General features: G+C 45.9%; 1 protein-coding gene across 2 annotated transcripts in view; it reads right to left on the bottom strand.

Moving 5' to 3' along the window:
* Positions 1–26: 26 nt before the first annotated feature.
* Positions 27–22,373, bottom strand: part of GRK3 (G protein-coupled receptor kinase 3) — a 41,780-nt gene continuing 19,433 nt past the window's right edge. Inside the window, exons 6-21 of one of the 2 annotated variants that reach the window (XM_017734912.1) lie at positions 21,827–21,878; positions 21,126–21,217; positions 18,351–18,450; positions 12,057–12,135; positions 11,493–11,623; positions 10,645–10,739; positions 9,708–9,815; positions 7,607–7,673; positions 7,312–7,412; positions 5,889–5,955; positions 5,341–5,436; positions 3,000–3,162; positions 2,121–2,257; positions 1,821–1,856; positions 1,064–1,177; positions 27–555 (exon numbers count right to left, since the gene is read on the bottom strand). In XM_017734912.1, the coding sequence (XP_017590401.1) occupies positions 394–555; positions 1,064–1,177; positions 1,821–1,856; positions 2,121–2,257; positions 3,000–3,162; positions 5,341–5,436; positions 5,889–5,955; positions 7,312–7,412; positions 7,607–7,673; positions 9,708–9,815; positions 10,645–10,739; positions 11,493–11,623; positions 12,057–12,135; positions 18,351–18,450; positions 21,126–21,217; positions 21,827–21,878 (1,600 nt within the window). In that variant the 3' untranslated portion in view covers positions 27–393. The remainder of the gene's footprint in view (positions 556–1,063; positions 1,178–1,820; positions 1,857–2,120; positions 2,258–2,999; positions 3,163–5,340; positions 5,437–5,888; positions 5,956–7,311; positions 7,413–7,606; positions 7,674–9,707; positions 9,816–10,644; positions 10,740–11,492; positions 11,624–12,056; positions 12,136–18,350; positions 18,451–21,125; positions 21,218–21,826; positions 21,879–22,373) is intronic. The other variant, XM_017734913.1, reaches the window with a different exon arrangement.

Raw genomic sequence — 22,373 nt, 5'->3', positions numbered from 1 at the left:
GGGGCGCCCCCCCCGGCCAGCAGCACCCGCGCCAGCCCCGGCCCGGGGCCACCGAGCCAGGGCACGGCAGGGAAAAGCCTCTTCCTTCCATCAGTAGTTCCAGAGGGACGGAGCTCGGCCGGGCCCCGCCGGGGGTGGGGACGCGTGGGAGCAAGGAGCAGCCTCTCCGCTTGGTGACTTCCAGGGGCAGGGTCTCCCCCCCGGCACCCTTGCAGTCTGCACAGCCTCCGGAGACAGAGTCCTGACGTGATCCCACGCTGTAAACATCGAATTCCTCCTCTTGCGAGCACTTCCCGCGTCCAGGACTGCACAAAGTCATTCATTCACAAGGATTCTGGGACACTCTGCAGGTTCACCAAGCAGCTCTCCCTGTGGGGACGTGGTCGGTGTCTCCTACAGCCCGTTGCTGTTCCTGTGGCTGAGCGGGGGCTTCGAGAGCTCTACGACTGTGGAGCGGGATTTATTGAGGAACTTTGGAGCCCGGCGCAGCAACCTCTGGGCCTCAGTGAAAGCCTCTGTCAGCTCTTTTTTCCACTGAACAAACTCGGGGTCGCTCTGCAAGAGACACAGAAGCAGTTTGGCACTTCATCCTACGCGGCCAACAGCATCTTCTCGCTCAGACAGCACTTTAGGGAAGTTATTTTAATTTTCCGAAGGAATGAGCAACTTGGGTATTGCCCACGCGCAGCCCTTGGCTTCTCCATCACCCCAACGAAGGCTGGTACAATGTTTTGAGGACTTGAGCACTTCCCCCTTCCACACAGCAGCTCCCCACAGTGACACATGAGCCAACGAGGCCCTTGGAGCACACGGAGTTTGAGCAGTTTGGGAGCTTTTAGCTATTTAATAAACTGAACTCGTTTTGGCCCAAATACCACTGAAATCCATGACAGGAACTGGCACAGCTGCAGGTTTCCTGCTTTCAAAACTCGACTGTGATAAACACTTCAGCTCTGCTTCACCAAGTGCCTTAGTTAACATGCAACAGGATGACCTGAAAAACTTGTCAATTGTTTATCATATGCAAAACAATCTGATCAAGTTATCAAAAAACAAGTCTTACCTCACACTGTAGGACAAACTGTTTTCCTCCTTTAATTCTCAGTAAGATGCATTTCTTATCTTTAATTTGTGTTTCTTCAACAGATACTATTTGTTCCATTGTCAGCAGATTTTGCTGCAGCATGTGCAAAAGAGCAGAGAATTAATTGAAAAAAAACCCACCTGTTGCCCATCAAATAAAGCCACTATCTCATTTTCCTGGACTATCCACATGAATTAAGTTATGAACATTAAGTGTCATTACACAAACATTTATTTCTGAAGGCTGGGTCATCAACTAAAGATAGACAGGAAGGTAAGAGAGATTTACAAGGGGCTTGGTTGCTTCAATAGTGACAACAAAATATCAGCTCTAAAAGCCAGTAATGACAGCACGAAATAAGAATCTACAAATAGGTGTGTCTGCAAACAGAATATTCACTATTTCCCCTCAAGAGCTGCATATAATTTGATACATTTTTCAAGCATTACTGTTATTACAAAAAAAAAAAAAACCACCAAAAACCAAAGCCAATCTTACTATTTCAAAGAGCTGAAAGGGAATATTTCAGCACTGAACACTGACAAAGAGAACATACACAGCAGTGTGCAGGAAAACTCTCCCTATGGACTGCAGAGGACACAATGTCTTAAATTCCAAACCTTTCCTTAACTTAAATATACAATTTATCTGCCCTGCACATGAGCACAGCTGGGCTACACTACAGCCACTATAGCATTTTCTTGGAAACAAAATGCTATAGCATTTGTCACCTTACCAGTTTGTGTTTTTTTGTATAAATAGTCCAGAGGTCCTAAATGAAAAACAACACCATCAACTACCAAAATCCTTTAAAAACACGACAAAACAGAGCAAACAGGTTTCTCAAGACAACTTTATGTCTCCTCTGTGCAGTGTGAGCTACCCCTTAACTACAGTGAGACTCGAGAGAAGTTACTCAAATCCACTGGGCTTTTAACTCAGAGAAAACTCCTTCCCCAGGAGAACTCCTGGGCACTCCAGGTGTGTCTCACCTCCAGCTGCCTTCCACCACAGCTCCCCAGGGCCCCTCACTCACCCGGGACTCTCCTTCTCCTCGCCACTCCAGCCGGTTGGGGAAGAGGTAAAAGTAACGCCGCTGCCACTGAGTCAGGAAGGGGTTCCCCAGCTTGAGCATGTATCCATGCATGATACAGTCCTTCCCCAGGGCATAATCTAAACCAAGAGGAGATGTTAGCAAAGCCACAGGAGGTGCAGCCTAAAGCATTCTGCGTGAGCTCTGTGAGGAGGGGACGGAGCCCTGGACCCGCCGTGCCCTCAGCAGGTTCAGATCACACACACAGCCCCAGTTCTGCCCTAACTACACAGCTGCTGTGGCTGCAGAGCAGGGATCAAGGACAGGACTTGGCTCTTAAAGAAGTATTTCACTGGAGGAGTTCATTAAAAGCATTTGCTCTCCAAAGTTTGGGGGTTTGATGCAACACCCCCGTGCAAGCTGCAGTTTGCTGTGCAAAACCTCCTAGGGCCCTTCCCAACTCCTGGGCAGGAAATCAAATCCCACAGACTGGGAAGGTGGGGAGGCCCTGGCACAGGGTGCCCAGAGAAGCTGTGGCTGCCCCATCCCTGGAAGTGTCCAAGGCCAGGTTGGACAGGACTTGGAGCAACCTGGGCTAGTGGAAGGTGTCTCTGCCCATGGCAGGGGGTTGGAACTGGATGGGCTTTAAGGTCCTTTCCAACCCAAACCATTCCAGGACTCTGTGATTCCATGAATCTCTTTCCAAAGCCTGATGTCATCATTCAGCATTTCAAAACATTAAGAAACATCTTAAGCAACACGACAGTGATCAAACGAACCCTAACAACTCCCAGGAATGACAGCAACAGGAGACTGTGGAACTCCAAACCCAGGAATTACTACCTAGCAGCAAAAGATGAGAGAAGTGTAAGGACAGATTACCTTCCTCGTGGCCAAGCTGCTTATTTTTAGCCCTTTTTCTGGCCTCAATTTTATCTGTGTCTGCATTTACTGCATCATAAACAGTTTCTGCTACTTCTTGCTGCCAACGCTCCGATATTACCAGAGGGAAGTTCTTATATAACTCCTGGTCACTATCAAGCAACTTGCAAGAGAAAAACAACAAAAAACCCATCATTTTAATAACTTTCACTATTCTTATCCCCAACAGTTAATAGTTACCCATGCAACAGTATTATTTGACAAGATGGATTGAACTCAAACCTTCACAAAACAGACAGATGCAAGCAAGAGAAGCACAGACACTAATTGAAGCAAAGATATTAATTTATGTGCAGAGAACAGGCCACCTGCTCAAAACTTGTTTGGATGGATAGCGCTAAAATCCTCAGCATTGTCCCATAATGCTCTCTAGACTTCACATTTCAATAATTACTCCAATGGAAGCAGCAGCATTCTTAACTTCGTTGCACAAAAACTTCCTCAGCACAAAAATTCCCTGAATAACTGGTAAGACACCTTTCCCACAGCAATGCCTTCCATGCTTCCACAGCTTGGCTTTATTTTCTTAATAATTAACCCTCAGAATTCATCAGCATGTGCTGCAGACCTCAATTTCCCTGCTATAAGGATTCTTTTCCCCACTAATCCTTGGAGAATGTAAACTGAATTGCACTGAAGAAAATTAGGAACAAATTCCGCACCCAAAGGGTTGTCCAGCACTGAGCTGGGCAGTGGTGGAATGCCCATCCCTGGAGGGGTTTAAAGCCACGTGCATGCAGCACCAACAGCTGTAGGAGCAGCACTGGCTTAATTCCCCTCCTGCAGTCAGGCCAGACACTCCTGGAATAGATATTCTCCTTTTCAGAGATCCATGGCCACATCCCAGCAGGAAAATACACACCAAGAAGACCTCTCTGCAATTGCAAGGACTCCCTGGGGCACCCGAGGAAGGGGGAAAAGACCCAGGCGTCCCCTGCTGGCTCCCCCCACCCCGTAACCCCAAAGCTCACGTGCTCTACTCGGGGCCACAGGACATTCTGCAGGATAAATATAATCCCAGGGGGCACGGAGGAGAGCAAGGTGTTCAAACTTGAATAGAGAGGGCTCCTGGCACCTCGCTGGCAGCTGACTCAGGCAGGAACCATCCTGTCCCCTCTGGACACCTGTGACACCCGGGGAGGCCGTGCTATCCCTCCCTGATTCACCCCCAGGGGTAAATTTATCCCACAGGCAGCCTGAGCTGTGGGATTCTGAGTTCACACTGGAGATGACACAGCACTGACCTGATGATAATTCACATGAAGTGACAGGATTTCTCACTAGATCATCTCATTGAGAATATCTGATCCCCTCAATAAATAAAAAGACCGCCCGGTTCCTCCTTGCAAAAAAATGTTCCTCTGAATTCTGGCATTCCAGAATTACAGGAGGCTGGAATCCTGCCAGGCTAACATTGATGCTGAAAATGTGGAATTTTCTGGGATAAAGAACATCCTGGGCTCTGTGCACTTTTCTGTGCCAGCTTCTGTCACCATAGCAGGTGACACTGACAGACGAGCTCCTTTTTAGGCTCAGCGAGTACTTAATGGGGCTTTTTGCTTATAAAGTTTAGAACAATTAGTTTCCCTCCTGACTCACTTCTGTAATAACAATAACAAGGTCTGATCTACTGCAGAAATGGGGGATGAAAACAATGAAGAGCACTGACCCCAAGCCCTGCTGTCCAAAGTCCCAGGGAAACTTCAGAGAGTGGAGGAATTCACAGTGGGGTCACCCCTTCGTGTGAGTCCCAAAGGGGCCAGCAGCTTTAACTTCTCTTTTTTTATCATTTATATTATTCTCATTACATTTTGGATAATACCAGAACCTGAAAATCTCTTTTACCATTTTTTTTAACTTATGGCATTGTTACTATCAACATAGTTTGTCATTTTTAAGAGTTTTCCCTACCACTCTCTGACCACTCAACTGTTAAAATAATGTTTAGCTCCATTTCTCCAAGCCACCAGAAATAAATCACAGCTTTTAAAGACACAAACCATAAGGTACTCTAAAAAATCTGAAGCTTTCCCAATTGCTTCCTGACCATTTGAAACATTTCCTTTATCCCATAAAACTTTTGGGTAAGAAAACTAGACTTCAGTTAATCTAAAACCATGAGGACTTGGGAACCAGCCCAAGGTACCAGCACAGACTGAATTTCCCAGCCTGAAGGAATTCCTTGCACATCCAGAGCCCTGAAGCAAAGGAATGCCACACACACACGGAAAGCCAAGCACAGCAGTCCCAATGCCACCCTCCACCACTGAGAGCTGGGTACCTTAATGCCTTTAGTGTCCTCTTCATCAAACGAGCCAATATCAAAGGCATCTGCTGCATTGACTTCTCCCCGGGGAGGAATCAGGGGGGGAGGGTACTAGAAATTAAAAGCAGCATCATTAAAGACAAATTAATGGGCATTATTTAACTCCATTCTGTAGTTATGCACACACCCTTTTGATTTTTTTGCACAGATTACACTCGACCGTGCCAGCGTGTCCCCCTTGGAATTAAACTTCAGTGCAAAGTCGTTGCCACTTCTTTTAATTAAAGCTCCTTCAAAAATTTGGGGATAAAACTCCCCAGTTTAGAGACAGCAAAGGAAAGGAAACCATGAAGTCACTTGACCCCAGAAATGTAACAACTCACCCCTAACAAGCAGGAAGATCTGTAGGAATGAATACTCATCAACAACCCTCCCTGTATTTGTGTGAGTGAGCAATGTGCTGGGCACTGCGACCCTCGAGTATTCTGCTCAGTACCTGTTTGGGTTTATTTTCCTTTCACTGCTTTAGCAAGTAAGCCAAAATTACTGTCTTCATGCTTTACCTTCTGTAAATAGACTTGCTGCCAATCAATGCCTTTGAAGAAAGGATGTTCCTTTACTTCTTGTGCGCTGCAAAACAGAAGTGACTGAAGTCAACAAAGGGAGGGGCTTTTCAAGTGGATTCAAGAAATACAAAGCCTTCAAAGGTCACATTTCTATCACTTGAGAGTATCGGGGAAACGCTTTTTTTGTAAGAAAAACATAAGAATTCTTCAGTAAGCAACAGGAGAGAAGATTTTCATGTGGAAACACTTGGAATAGTGCTCTAGGGCTGGCAGGCAAGAACTCCTGATGGCACTCCATCATTTCCAACAGCAAACAGTGTTCCCCTGTTGTCAGATCCCAACACTGATCTGTGTCAATCCCAAACTCTGCTCTGTGTCAGATCCCAAAAATACTCTGGGTCAGATCCCAAAAACTGCTCTGTGTCAGGCCCCAAACACTGCTCTGTGTCAGATCCCAAACAAGGATCTGCGTAAGATCCCAATACTGCTCTGTGTCAGATCCCAAACATGGATCTGTGTCAGGCCCCAAACACTGATCTGGGTCAGATCCCAAACACAGATCCTTTGGCGGATCCCAGTCACTACCTGTTAATAACCACATTGCTCCACACCATTTCACATTACACAAATTCTATGGGAAAATAATCAACTACTCTTGTTAGGCCCCAGGGAAAAGCAATCTCGGGTCGTTATCAAAGAGTGCTCCAAGACAAAATCTCCCACTGGAATTGGAGCCAGCCCCAGGCTCAGGTGTGACCATTATCTGTTATCACACACCCCAATAGTTTCCCAACAGTTGTTTACTCCCCTCCTTTTCTCTCCCAGTCTCACACTGGATTTTGAAGCAGGAGATAACAATTTCATGAACAGCTACAAGCAAGGTGAGCTTGGCAGGAGCAAGGAGTGTTTTGTAGTCAAGAAACAAAACAAAAGCTCTTTTCCTTAGAATAATGAAGTGACACAGGCAACACCAGCAATATTCAGAGCTTTTTGCTGGGTGGTTTTGGGATTGGGTTGGGGGGTTTTTTTGTATGTAATATGCTCCTATCATTACAGATACAATAAAAGCAATAAATTTTTCCCTATCAGTATGTCTGAGTCAAGTCATATGATCTCATGCCAAAACAGATCAGGCAAAACCAGAAAAACAACCAAGGGATGAGAAGGAGGAACACCACCCAATGCAAGCATGACTGCAGGGAACTCAGGGGAAGGCTTTAAGGACAGAAATTGTCCAAAAAACATGTCCAAACCAAAGGAAGCTGAAATGTAATTCCATGCAGCAGCACTTTTTCATGTTCTCTTTCCAAAATTAAAATCCGCACAACAGGAAGCAGATTTTCACTTGAAACGAGTTCACTCATTGACAGAGAAGTGGAAATTTTTCAAGGCAGAGGTCCAAGGAGAAGACAACACCTACCTTCTTCCTTGGCATCCAAGCCTCTTGCTCACATCCCGCTGCAGGAGCCCTTCCAGAAGGGACTTCAGCTCGGGAGAAAAGGAATCCGGGAGCTCCACATTCTGTGGAGAAAGGAAGTACAAAGAGATATTCCAGGATGGAAGTGGTGTGTTCTGCTTTCTTGTCTCTGATGGTGTTTGTTAACTGCTCTGCCATGTGCAGATACAGGTCTCTGGGAGAGCAGGGGGTGCAGTTTTAGTTTTAGGGGAAATGGAAGCTGGGGGAACACGGGGATGTCACTGAGGCCAGGCCTTACCACGGTGAGCGTCATCCGGTCGATCTCGTGCTTATCTTTGGTTTTGTGCTGCCTGAAAGGGCTGTGCCTGTGGAAAGAAGAAAAAAACCAAAACACTAATAAATGTAAAGCCACAGCATATCGGGGTAGTTCAGCTGTGGCAATGCCAGGCAGGCGAGGAGCATCCTGTTAGTTCCATCCTTCCCCCTCATCAATCCTGTCCTGCAGAACAATCTGATCCACAGGAAGGTGAGCAAAAAAGCTGGGTAATTCTTAAACAGTGATCTGGCCTTAAAGATGTGTTTCAAACGCCTCACCAATTACGTCTGTCTCCCAAAAACCTGAACAGTTCTCAGCTAACAAGGAAACCCCAAACAGCCATCACCCACAGGGATTTAAATCCATGGATTTCTATAGGGAAGCTGAGCATGACCCACTGAACTCATCACTCCCCATCATGGAGAGTAAGGAGATAAGAGAGAAGGTAACCACAGATCCCACAGCATCAGGCACTGGGAAGATATCTGATGGTATCTAGTAAATTATCAGCTTTATCCCTTTCCTGCTTTATAATTCTGGTTTGAGTTTGAATTTTCCTCTAAGCTATGGAAGACCGTGGCACATTAGAGATTTATCACACAGTCCTTCATGAAAGAAAGAAGCAACATTGTAGTAAGAGATATTTTAATTACATTTAGGACATATTCCCTGCTTCTTTTCTTCAAAACCTTGAGGGGATGATTATTTTTTTGAAATCAAAATGTTACTCACTTATCAATTCCATTAATTAGCTATTCTAAAGCATTCTGCCTTGCCACATGGCGGAGTGTACCAGCATGTTTCAGCTGGAGACCTGCTACTCCCAAGTTATTTTCCTTTTATCCTCAAAATTGTTCTGATTGATGGATGCAATGGACAGACCAGGACTTCAATATTTCTCTTTTTAGCATGACAGGTAAATGGTTCCCACACAGCCTCATGTACTTCTGACAAGGAGGCTCTGAGTAGATCAGGGAAGAAAATGATTCACTGGCAACTTATGGGCAGATTCTTTGCCAGACTAAATGTACCAAACACCAAGAAATGGCACCATGTGCCCAGCCCTTGTTTTGGGATGTGTTTAATTGGCTTCAGAACAGATGAGGAACCAGGAGTTCACCGTGAATAATGCTCTGGTTTCTGGCTGAGCACTGATACCACCCTGAACATCTCTGCCAGGGAGAATCACAGCCCAAAGACCAGCAATTTAAACACTTCTTTCTCTGTTTGCACCCTTACATAGCCCTTTTTGTGCACAATTACTGTTAAACTGATACAGCTCTGCAGTTCAATTCACAAGTCACACACTGACCTTCCTTTGTACAGTGTCTGGATGGAGATAAAAGCTTACAATTAATTATGTGTGAGGACACAGGATGACCTAATGATCAATCTTTGCAGAGAAGCATTGTGAAAAGCCTCAGATTCTTCTGGTTTGCCATTAACATCGAGGATGCCATTTTCAACAAGCACTTGCCCATCAGTGCTTGTTGACTGCTCAGATAAATCCCATGGTATTAATCAATTCTAGACACGTAAGTTTAATGAGAAGGTAATTGCTGACAAGGCTGTAATTACCGTGGACCTTTGGACACTGATAAGGTAACAGGCCAGAGTCAGCAAATGGAAGGATCCACGCTTTGTACCTGCCCCAAACCCTGCAGGAGGGAAGGCTGAGTAGCACACAACAAGGGACCAGTGCAGCCAAGAGCTTCTCCACCACACCACATCTCAGCTTAACATGAAGCCCACGATTTAACAGGGCTGCTTCGTACACTCCAAGGAGTAACATCCCAGCATTTAAAACACTACCAGCTGCCAAGAGAGGAGTAAACTGCTGTCAGCAGCAGTTCAAAGAGCACACAGAGGACCTGCCTTCCTCATGTCCCACATGTGTAGCCACTACAGGGAGCAGGGCTTGGGTTTGGTTTGGAAGGAATAGCCTGGTTTTGTCTCACATGAGGATGTGGGTCAGCACTGAGGGATCATTTCAGACAACCTGTGACACATGATGTCCTGATATTCCAAGGGATGCCCACAGAGGCCCCCAGGCTCCCAAAGGCAAGGCAAGAGCCCCACTCACCCCCTCAGCAGCTTGAAGAGCATGCAGCCCAGGGAGAACCAGTCGGCACTGCTGTCGTAGGCCGTGCCCTTCTGCAGCACCTCGGGGGCCATGTACCCGTGGGTTCCTCTGCAGAGCACAACAGCACAGAACATTCATTACATCCAACACTATCACTGGAAACAAAATCATTCAATGTTTTCTCAGTAAGACAGCCCAGTTTGGAAAGAATTCATTTTAACCATTTTATTTTGCTTCCAGTGGGTTTCATGTGTCACCTGGGTGAGCACAGGACACTCCTGAGCTCAGCCCTGGGCACCACTAGAAGCAGCCACCAGGTATTGCTTTTACCCTTGACATACTCAAAACATATGGACTTTTTTCAAGAAGCTACTGAATTGCAAATCTTTTAAGGTGTGACAGGCTGGAGTTTCCCTTTTTGCATAAATTCCGAGACTAAATCAGGGCAATTGAGGACTTCAGAATAAAATGTGCCAGGTAAGATGTAAATCCACACACAACTCTGGGAATTCAGGTCCTAGTTAAATCCTGATGGCAAGTGGCAGAAAGGAACATCATTTGCCTCCAGTTCCAAGAAGATCCAGAAAGACAAAGGCACAATAAATCCAGGATTTTAGTCAGTTTGGGAATATTTAATTACCAGGTTGGGACAATTAAAGCAATCTGGTACTTTAACTCAGTCGGGTTCTTCTCTGAGCAGTGAATCATCCCAAAATAATGTGTCATCTCCCAGCCATGCCTACACATCAGCTGCTACAACCGTGTAGGAAAACAGGGAGAGGAGTCCGAAAAACCTCATTAGAGCCTCCAGCTCAGCAAGCCTGGGCCACACAAGTGTCACTCCTCCCCTTCAAGCAAAGTTAAATTATAAAGACAAATTCAAGATGTACTTAGCACTACCTGTATGTGCAGCAGAGCTCCCAGATATAATACTTACACACTGGCATGTGGCTTCTTTTTGGAAAAGTCACAAGCCAGTCCAAGGTCTGATATCCTCACGTGCCCATGTTCATCCAGCAGGATATTTGCAGGCTGGAAACCAACACAGGGAGGTGAGTGCTTGGTATTCCTCAGCTGACACAAGTGCAAACTCTCACAGCACAGCAACTCAAACATCAATACTCCCTGGTAATTGGTAATTGCCCTTTTTTTATTTAACATCACTAGACCAGGCACTTTCCAGATAAAAATCTACATTCTCACAGAGCACTACCATCAACTCCACAGGTTATGAAAGACTGAACACCAGAAGAGAACAACCAGGCAGGGTTTGAAACACAAAGCAGGTAATAAATGAATAATCCATTCTGGCCTCAAGCTGCTTTTGGTTTCTTCACAGCAGGGTCTGTGTGTGGCTCTCACACCTTTTATTCTCAGTCTCTGGGTAGACTTTAATCCCCTTGTGCTGTCACTTGGTCCAGGGACCCTTCTCTGGGACCTGTTCTGGACTTCCCAGCTGTCAGTGAAACCCCCCAGCAACTCCCCTGCTGTTGTCCCCCATCACACACACAGAGGCCTCTTTCAGGGCTCCCAGAAACACAGTAGATCCTCTAAATTATTCCCATCAGGGAGATAAGTAACACTGCACAGGATTTACTGTGACCCCCAGGAAGCCTCTCCCAGGCTAGTTAAATTGGATAACGGCACAGATTAGAACGACTTTGAAACCTTATTATGAAAACCAGGCAGATAAAGAAATAATCCTGCCAAGGAAAGGTTTCAGATAAGGTAATCCATGAAGTTATCCACGGGCCTGTGTGGATGCAGGCACCCACCAACCATTACCTTCAGGTCTCTGTACACCACGAAGCGATTGTGCATGTGCTCTAGCCCCAGGATGATTTCAGTAGCATAAAACCTCATCTCTTTTTCAGAAAACACTCCGTGCTGGGAGAGGTGGTAGTGCAAATCTCCTCCTGAAACGAGAAGAATTGATATGTAACTAAATGAACAGTAAAATCTTACCCTGCAGGCAGACAGGGTGACACTGTGGGGGAACAGCACAGCTTTTGTAGGTTCTTATCACCTGTGGAGCACACAGGCCCACCCTCTGCAAGTCTGTGTGGTGACAAAATAGCTGAGAAAGTTCATACAGAGATTTCATCAGTCTGAAACTCCATTTTAAAATGCATTTGTTTCATAAACATTTGCATTCAGTGACTAATCCAGCAGAGGACTTCCACCCAAGCAAAAGGCTGTACCACACATTGGTTTGTGAGAGCTGAATAAATCAGCTCATAGAGCAGCCCAGGCTTGAGGGACCAACCATCTCAACAATCCTCCTGCCAAAATTCCTGTAACATCATCATCATCATCATCATCATCATCATCTGCACAAGTCTTGCTTACCATTCATGAGGTCCAGAATGAAGCAGAGCTTGTCAGGGGTGTGGAAGGCATAGGTCATACAGACTATAAAAGGGCAGTCCTGCAAGGGAAGAGCAAAGAGGTTTCACCTCAGGCAACGAGCAAAGTGTGACTTAGGAAAGCTAAAAATACATCTGGTATTTTTCCTGTGCTATTTGCCAGTATTCCCAAGTTCTATCCTCACTCCTGAAATGCAGCTATGCTGGTAACCCCTGTCCCCCTGGGAGGGCCCTGCCCAGGTGACAGGGAAGGTGTTTGGCTCCCAGCAGCATTTCCAACAGAGGATTGAAGGAATGTGAACACACCAGGCAGGAAGTTGGGATTCTGGGGTGTTACAATGGCCAGGAAGCAGCAACAGCAAAGTCCAGATCGTGTAAAACCCACAACACGAGGCGGGCGGGAGCAGCTTTAGGAGGTCAGAGCAGAGCAGCCAGGGCAGGGATGGGTTACAGCCCACCTCCAGATGCACCTGGAACCTCAATTCACCCCATGTTTAAGACAAGCAGCCATAAAAAATTCCATTGAAAAACACATCTTTATTCCCAGTGTCCTGGTACCTCCAGCACACACATTCAAAACTCCACGGCAGCAGCTGGCAGATCTTCCTCTGCACTGGGCCTGTGCTGGATGCAAGGGCTAATTCATAATTATGGAATTGCTGAGGTTGGAAAAGCCCTCTGAGATCATCGAGTCCATCCCCCAGCACTGCCAAGGCCACCACTAACTCATGTCCCCAAGTGCCACATCCACACATCTGTTAAATCCTTCCTGGGATGTGACTCCACCACTGCCCTGGGCAGCTGTGCCAGGGCTGGAGAACCCTTTCCAGGAAGAATGGAACTGCTTTGGTCCTGCTGGCCACACTATTGCTGATACAAGCCAGGAGGCTCTTGGGGGTGGCTATCACTTCATCAACTTCTCCAAAGCCATATGGGATGGAATCATGGAATGCTTTGGGTTGGGAGGGACTTTAAAGCCCATCTTGCTCCAGATGGGGCAGGGACACCTTCCATGGATGGCTGTGGTACAAAACCAGGGCTGTCTGGTGAGCCTGCAGTGAACCCTCCAGGAATGGCTGTGCTGCCCCATCCCACATCTGATCCCAAAGCTCCAAGGGGGGCAGGGAGACGATCCCAGAGGAGACACCCCGCAGGAAGCAGAGCGTGGCCTCACGTGACTCCAACAACATGCTCAGCATTGCAGGATGGACAAGGGAAAGCTCTGGGAATCTCTGACAGGAACTCGCTCCCTTCCCAATTTAGAAACAGCAAAACACGGCGGCCTTGGGCAGCGCGGGGCCGGCTCCGGAGAGAGGAAAGGGAGGGACAGGGACACTTCAGAGCCCCTTCATCCTTCCATGAGGCTCAAATACAAAGCTTTATAGACCTGACTGTAAGCCCAGGGATCCCCACAGTGCTTGGGTACATCCTGCCCTGCTCCAACCCAACTGCACTTTATGTTTTGCTCACCCCAAACGCTCCCTGCAGAGGGGAGGGATGGGTGTGAAACACCTGCACAACATCCAGGAAGAAAAGCCAATGGCCCTACAAATAAGGAGCCTGATGTGGTGTCTAACACAAGATACCACCTCTGGTTATGAACTCTGTGCTGGGGACTATTGCAGCTGCCACTTAACTTCACAACAGCAGCTTGAGCAGAATTATTAACTTAATTTCCTGCATCAACTGGGTAATTCAGAAGTGTCCCCAAGCAGGACTCCTAAAATTTCAGAGCAATCTAATTACCCAGAAGGATTTAGTGGCAGAATTTAAACACCACACATAGACAAATAAAAGGGTTTTTTCGACACCAGAACATAGCTTGCCTCTATTTTTATGGATTTGAAAAATAAAAAGTTATCTGGAAGTGTAAATGTGATGCATAACTCATTTTTGTGGAAGCATTCCTAATTTCATCATTACCCTTTTCTCTGCTCACAGAGAGAAAAACTGTACTGCAGTATTTTCCTGACACAAAAACCACAGCAAAAGAGTATTTTACAGCATAAAAATTTTTAAAAATCCACCCTACAGTTATTTTTTTAAAGGACACATAAAGCAATAAAATCAATTTCCCAGGAGAGCAATTCTTCATTGCAGTCAAGTTTCTGCTCTGATGAAAATAAGCAACATTATGACATTAATGTGTGAATTAAGACCAGTTTGGAAAGAGTTCCTTACATCCAAACAATCCTGGATTGAGTCCAGAGAACTGCTGAAGTCAAGTTTGTGGTAATAAATCAAGTGGAAGGAAAAAAAATATTAGAGCAACCATAAAAAATGCAGAAATGTGATATTTTAAAGACATTAGCACATTAAAAAGTGCTCTAGGAGGAAACCTTTGGTTCTGACTCTTCCCTGAAAGCCAAGCACTCGGCTTTGGGGGCACAAAGTGACAGCAAAGAGGGGACAAAGGTGCTCAGAGCACAGAGCAGCTGTGCCCCATTTTAACTGGAGGGCAGCTCTGCCCTGAGGCATCACTCAAAGATGTGCCAGTCCCTGCCTGAAACACGTGAAAACCAAGTACCAGTTCTGCTCCAAAAACCCCAATTATTGATCTCAGACCCACCTCACGGTGGGCAGGACTCCTGGGGTGTCCTGGGCAGGGATAACTGAGGATGTTCTAGGATTCTGTGATTGTATTTATCATCCCTTGGAGGGAGTCTTGAATCCAGCCATTAGTCAAATTATCTCAAGAAGATCTGGATAAGGCAGCTGAAGTGCTGAGGTCTTTCAAAAGGAGAAAACTGGGAGCCACAACAGAGAGAAGCCCTGCACGGCCCCTGGTCTTACAACAGACAGATGGAATGACCCCCTCCTACCCTCAGGAAAAGATTCATGGAATAACCACTTCCTTCCACAAACAGCACCTTGGGGCTGGCTGGTTTCACAGGGTCCATCACCGCCTTGGTGATTTCCATGTTCCAGTTTTCTGAACAGAAATTAGGCAAATATTGGCTACTACAGAAATTAAATATTTAAAAGAAAGTAAACTCTCTTCCCTACTCTGTGACCTTCCAAGGATTTCACAATGCCTTTCCAGCCTGAAGGTCTGTGTGGGAGGGGAAGACGGGGCCTGTGCCTCGCAGAAGAGGAAACCCAAAGCTCAGTGACAGTTTGTCCCTGTTACACCACAGTGACACAGCAAAGGCACCAAGGGAGACTGAGCCCTGCAGAGCCCAGCTTGGTGCCACCAGACCCATCCAAGAGGCTCCAGATGCTCTGCAGAGGTGCCTGTTGTACTCCTGAACCCATGGAAAGCTGCTCTCACCACGCAGCCACGACCGACTCCAGCATGGGAGCTCCCTGCTCCAGGAGTGCTGGGGAATGCCAGAGCTTTAGGTGGATTAACAGAACTGATTACACAACCAGCTGTGTCATCTGCACAGCTGTTATTTGCAGAGACATCTGGATTCCCAGTTAAGTGACTAATTGTACTGTGATGAACTTCCCCAGTTCCATTCTGCTCTGGGCAGTGCAGAACTCCTGTCCCTGGGCACAGCACGTGCCACTCCAGCCCCCCAGCTTCTATTCAGGGATTGAAGGAATTCTCTTATTCCACCACTTTCAAACCTATCTCATCCTGCATATTCCAAGTGCTCCAGCCTCTGCTATCCAGGTGTACCTGACCTGAATGAGCAGTACTTTGTACAAAACCTCTCTTCAAAGTCTTTCAAATTCCTGAGAATCTGAAAGAAATGTCACTCTAATGAGCTGACAATCCTTAATGAAAGAAATAAATGGTTCCTCCTGCTGCTCCCCCTGCTCAAAGCCCCAATGTGTGCTGGCCTGTGAGAAAGCTGCCTCCACCAGCAGCTCCTGAACTATTTTCTCTTTGAATCTCTAGACATGCAAATTCACATTCAGTGCTGGAGCCACAGAATCACAAATTGAAGTTAATGGGACAATTATTACTCATTTGCCTCAATTTCTTGTCTAGTCTCTGCTACAGACCTACTCCCCACTGGTTTTCAGGAATCCTGACACACACGGACAAGCCACAACTTATCTCTGGTGAAAACAGGTAACTTGATTAAAAAGTCTGAACGGATAAATCACAGATCCCAGAATGGTTTGGGGTTGGAAGGGACCTTAAAGCTCATTCAGTTCCACCCCCACAAGGCAGGGACACCTTCCACTAGCCCAGATTGCTCCAAGCCCCGTCTAACCCGGCCTTGGATACTTCCAGGGGCAGCCACAGCTTCTCTGGGCACCCTGTGCCAGGGCCTCCCCACTCCCACTGGGAAGAATTCCTTCCTAATATCCCATCTAATCCTGCCCTCTGGCAGTGGGAAGCCATTCCCCCTTGTCCAAAGTCCCTCTCCAGCTCTCCTGGAGCCCCTTTTGGCACTGGAAGGGGCTCTAAGGTCTCCCTGGAGCTTTGGCTCAGTGGTGGCCAGGCTGGGATAATGCCTGGACTCAAGGATCTTCAAGGTCTGTCCCACAGAAAAAATCCTCTGATCTCTGGGGACACAGCCCTGGCCCATGAGAAGAAATCCCACTGTTTGCTCGCTGCCACTGCAGGGAATTCTGCTCTTTGCACAGCTCTTGTACAAGCCTGGAACAAAACCACTCACGATTCCTCCTCATTCCTCCCGTGTCTGCTGGGAACGGGGGCTGTGTTCCCACACTGAGCGTTTAATTCATGCACCACAAGGTGAGGGAAGTGAACCTTCCTGCCAGCATCACCCGTAGCCATGGTAACCACGGTGTCACTGCAACGAGGGCAGAGCCACCTCCAATCCTGCCTGGAATTTCTCTGAGCCCAACACACCTCAGCCACCACCCAGTGGCCCCAGGGCTGGGCAGCCAATGCCAGGCAGGTGTTGGCTTTTTGCACACATCAGTGATGGTTTCAACTTGTACTCGATTTGAATTAATCCAATTTTAATGCAATTTATAAGTAGACTAGATAGGCAGAGCAGCTTGGTACACCTTGACTCAGCTGAAGTACATAAAAACCAAGAATTGGATATCAGAGTAACAGGAAAGAGCGGATGAACTGGAGTTTTCTCTGCAGCAGCACTTTAGATTCTACTAAAGCACTATGTAACTAGAGCAAAAAAGGAATCTTTTTTAAAAGACAGAATCGTGTTTTGGAAACGTTTCAAACAGAAATAGTTAAAAAAAGGATATTTAAGAAGTCAGGAGGGGAGGAGGATGAATTACCTGAGAAACAGGCACCCCCTCAAGCCTCTGCAGCAAAGATGCTCATTCTGCAGGAACCAAACTGATCAAGCAAGTTTGGTTTTCCCTTCTCATTTCAGACACATTGCAAGGATCAGGGGGAGGCTCCAGTGGGGGTTAATTTTTGCATGGCACACAATGGAATTGATGGAATATGCATTACATGTAACAGCTTTTCCATTACACAGAAGGAAGAAAGAATAACAAATAGTGATACTTACTCCTGTACTGACAAGAGACAGCATAATTCTTTCATTTAAGGCTAATGTTTCTCCTTGCTTCATCTTAATTCTCTTCTTATCTAAACATTTCATTGCATACCTGAGAAAAAAAGACAACAATTCAGAAAAAGCACAAAAACCTCCTCTATCAGTACTACTCACTGGCAGCCAGGCCATGCACATTCACAGGATCCTGTAAGCAAGCTTAAACCCAGGACTAAAAACATCATTTCAGGCTAAGCATGAAACCTCCAAAACCTCCCAGAATTAATACATTTCCAGCAGAAGCCTCCTAACAGAGAAAAGTGCTTTAACAAAAAATTCCATGTCCAAGCTATCACAGTGAGATAGGAATTACACAACATATATTCATTTTCTCATACCTACAAGCAAGGATCTGCCATAGGAATTAAATAACAGAAATTCTGTTATGGTTCCATTTAATTCCAACAGTTTCAACTCTACCAGGAAAGCAATATCTTCTCGAACACACATTGAGTTTTATATATATATATATTAGCAAAAAAGGAATCTTTTTTAAAAGACAGAATCGTGTTTTGGAAACGTTTCAAACAGAAATAGTTAAAAAAAGGATATTTAAGAAGTCAGGAGGGGAGGAGGATGAATTACCTGAGAAACAGGCACCCCCTCAAGCCTCTGCAGCAAAGATGCTCATTCTGCAGGAACCAAACTGATCAAGCAAGTTTGGTTTTCCCTTCTCATTTCAGACACATTGCAAGGATCAGGGGGAGGCTCCAGTGGGGGTTAATTTTTGCATGGCACACAATGGAATTGATGGAATATGCATTACATGTAACAGCTTTTCCATTACACAGAAGGAAGAAAGAATAACAAATAGTGATACTTACTCCTGTACTGACAAGAGACAGCATAATTCTTTCATTTAAGGCTAATGTTTCTCCTTGCTTCATCTTAATTCTCTTCTTATCTAAACATTTCATTGCATACCTGAGAAAAAAAGACAACAATTCAGAAAAAGCACAAAAACCTCCTCTATCAGTACTACTCACTGGCAGCCAGGCCATGCACATTCACAGGATCCTGTAAGCAAGCTTAAACCCAGGACTAAAAACATCATTTCAGGCTAAGCATGAAACCTCCAAAACCTCCCAGAATTAATACATTTCCAGCAGAAGCCTCCTAACAGAGAAAAGTGCTTTAACAAAAAATTCCATGTCCAAGCTATCACAGTGAGATAGGAATTACACAACATATATTCATTTTCTCATACCTACAAGCAAGGATCTGCCATAGGAATTAAATAACAGAAATTCTGTTATGGTTCCATTTAATTCCAACAGTTTCAACTCTACCAGGAAAGCAATATCTTCTCGAACACACATTGAGTTTTATATATATATATATTTTTTTTTTTTTCCCCCTTAATTTTCTTTCTACTCAGAAAAAGGTCAGATACACACAAGAAAGCTTTTTTAGTCTTCTACCATCTGTGCTACACAAATTAATACAATTTTGCTCACAAAGGATGTTACCCTAACAACCACCAACCACAGGAGGATATGATACAGGCTGGGTATTTTTCCAAGACGTTGGGTGAGTTCATTAATAGCTATCAGTGAGAAGGACACTTGTGCTCCTCCACAGAAGACTCCTAGACATGGGCACCTGTGGATTTTTAGGAAGATGCCACATTACAGCAGTGCTTCAATGCCCATCTGCCTCACTGTGCCAGCCCCAGCCAGCCCCAGGGCTTCACCTTGGCTCCAGCTCCCGAAAACAGCCACGTCATTCCTGACATCAGCGTGTTGGGAGTGGGGGAGTGAGGGTGAATTTTAAGTTTCCAGACTGGGAATATTATTCATGTGTTCTTGCTGAGGAGTCTGTGAAGGGTGAGTAAAAATAACCTCTGATTCTGCCCTGCTCTGCCCTGACCGGAGAGAGGGACTGGGGATGTTCAAGGCTGATGGAAATCACAGAATGGCTTGAGTGGGAAGGGACCTTAAATTCATCCAGTGCCCCCCCCTGCCATGGGCAGGGACACCTTCCACCAGCCCAGGTTGCTCCAAACCCTGTCCAACCTTGGACACTTCCAGGGATGGGGCAGCCACAGCTTCTCTGGGCACCTGTCCCAAATCGAGTCTGTCACTGTCCTGCTGTCCCTCTCCCTGGAATGCAGGCTGCATCCTGCTTCTGGCCCCTCTCTAGAGGTCCTTGCAGGGGTGGCTGGCAGAAGGCTCAGGTGTGTGTGTGTTCAGTGAACACTGCTCGTGTTACCTGGGAGGGAGGGGAGGCTTCCCACGCTCCTTGCAGGCTCTAAGTGCAGCAGAGGCAGCCATCTAGAGGGGATGGGATCTGGGTTAGGGATGGGCAGACAGGTTTGGATCAAGAAAGAATTAAACCAAACCTCTACCCAGAAGCTGAACCTCATGTAAACTTTTGCTTCACATTTGGAAAAGAAGGTTGGTTTTCCCACATTTCACTTCCTTTTGCTCTATTTATATCTGATAAAACCTGTCCTTTGCTTCACTTTTCCTGTCCTTCTCACTTCTCAAGGTTTATCCACCTCCTGCCAGAGCCCTGCTCAGACACAGAGATGGCTGTGACTCTGAGAACTGCCTGCTGAGTGTGCCTCAAGCTAAATAAAATGTTTATTTTTTGTATGTGGACAAATGAATGAATTGTACACGGACAAAAAGTACCAAAGCAAGAATAAAGCCAGCGTTGTTAGTAAGAATATTAATATAAATACTTGAAGTCACTGCAGAAATACTGAATATAAGAATAGCAACATTAAGATGTCTTCCACTTGTTCAGAGTCAGAAGTTTATTATTGTCAGGGATGTCACACAAGTGCCAGGGGAGCCAGCTGGAACCAGAGACAGGGCACGTCACAGACGCCCTGCTCACTTGGAAGGGAAATGTTTAACGATGGGCCATGGACTAGAATTGTTAGGAGAAAAGCAAGATGAAAGGGTGGGGTGTAAAGAAGTGGATTGTCATTGAGATCAACTGCTTAAATCCATGCCCAGATGTTCAGATCAGAACATCATGGGAAAGTGATGCCTAGAAATGGAAATCTGATGACCAGGTGAGGTGTGTGAATGGTGAGATCACAAAAAGAATAAAAAACCACCCAGGGTTGACCCTGGAGTTCCCACGGAGAGCTCTGGGAAGCACAAGCCCAACACTGGGCTACCCCCTTCCAAACAGCAGCAGGGATCACTGCTTTAACCACACATGGGGCAGGCACTGATGCAATTCCCCAAATCGGGAACAGCACACTGGGAATGGGCCCTGGCACAGCCCTGACTGCCCAGCACTGGGGACAGGTTCCTGCAGCACCCCCAGCTGCCCCTGGAGCAGGTGACACCCGAGCAGCCACCACAGCTTCCACAGGAACATCCCTCTGCCCTGGCAGCCTCTGATCCAGGGAACTGCTGGAGCACACACACCTGATTTTAACACACGTGCATTTTCCAGCAGTTTTGACAGGACATTCCATGTGCCCAGGAATCAGAACCTCTGGGGATAAAACTTCATCACAAAGAACTTTACAGCAACGTGATGCTGCTTTCCAGTGATTTCCTAGGAAATGACTAAAAGGATTTCCTTACCAGTCCAGAGTTTACAATCACCTCTGCCACAGAGTGGGTGATACTCACATTTTTCCAGTGTCTGCTTTTCTGCAGCCGTACACTTCACCAAATCCCCCTCTTCCTATTATTCTATGTACACTAAAATCATTCATGGTCAGCTGCAAATGGAAACAGAGACAACAAAACAAAACCTTCATTTTTCACCATTAAAAAACTTACTGTGAAAGCATCTAAATGATCCATGAATGTGTTGAGATCTTCAACTGTAATTCAACTGCGTCTATTGTGTTGGAAAAGCAGCCCCTTCTTGTTGATATTTCCATGTACTTGGAAGCACTACACTGTGAAGTAGGAATAAGGGGAATGTTCCCAAAAACTGCCAGTCTCATTCAGGGCTATTTTTGCAGCCCAAGTTGTCACAGAGAAGTGCAGAGGAACAAAAGCAGAGGCCAAGGGAAGGGGCTCAGAGGGTGCTGGGATCACGGCAGGACTGGAGTGGGAAAGGGAGATGGACAGGGATTGGGGCTGATAAAGAGCAGCAATTCTGGCAGTTCAGCTCTTTCAGCCATTAAAAAATCAAAATTCTATTAACAGAGGAAGGCAGAGGGGACGTCCAGACAGGAATCATCAGGGCTGTGCCTAAGAATAGCAGAGCAGTGACATCCACCACCCTCCTTAATGAGGCCTTTGCAGAGCAGGATTCGAAACTGAACATTCTCTTTCCTGTATCAGCCTCTGACAAGATAAATATACTTGTAAGTACTTACATGAATATTTAGCTCTACATTTTTCCATTGACAAAATCTAGTAAACTTGTCACTGCAAAAGAAAAAAAAAAAAAGTTTAAAAGTTGTCTGAGACTATTGTGTAGAGTATTACAGGAAATGTCAAGACTCTGATATTTAAAATCTTGTCTGAGCTAGGGCGTGGGGTGGTATTTAATAAATGACAGCCTTCCTTTCACCAACTGTAATCTCACCCCCACCAAGAAAAACAATTCCCAGGCAGAGCACACTCCACGTTTTACGTCCTTGGGAGAGGAAGAGAGCAGATAACCTTATCCCTGTAAGGGCTCAGTGTGTCCCCACACCTCTCTCACAGGGTTTTCAACCATTCAAAGATGGTTCTCGATTTTTAAACAACTATGTTTGGAACTAACAAACATTTAAATTACAGCAAGAGGAAGATAATGATAAGAAAACAGAGGCAGCTGGATTTATGTTAATGAACCTCCATATACTCCAAGGAACGTTTTAAATTCATTGTATCTTAAAATAGGAAAAACATCAGCAATACCACAGGCTTTGGGGAAAA

This window comes from Corvus brachyrhynchos, unplaced genomic scaffold (assembly GCF_000691975.1).
Source record: "Corvus brachyrhynchos isolate BGI_N302 unplaced genomic scaffold, ASM69197v1 scaffold114, whole genome shotgun sequence".
Taxonomy (NCBI): domain Eukaryota; kingdom Metazoa; phylum Chordata; class Aves; order Passeriformes; family Corvidae; genus Corvus; species Corvus brachyrhynchos.
The sequence above is the reverse complement of the archived record's forward strand: the minus strand, read 5'-3'. Positions and strand labels throughout refer to the sequence as shown.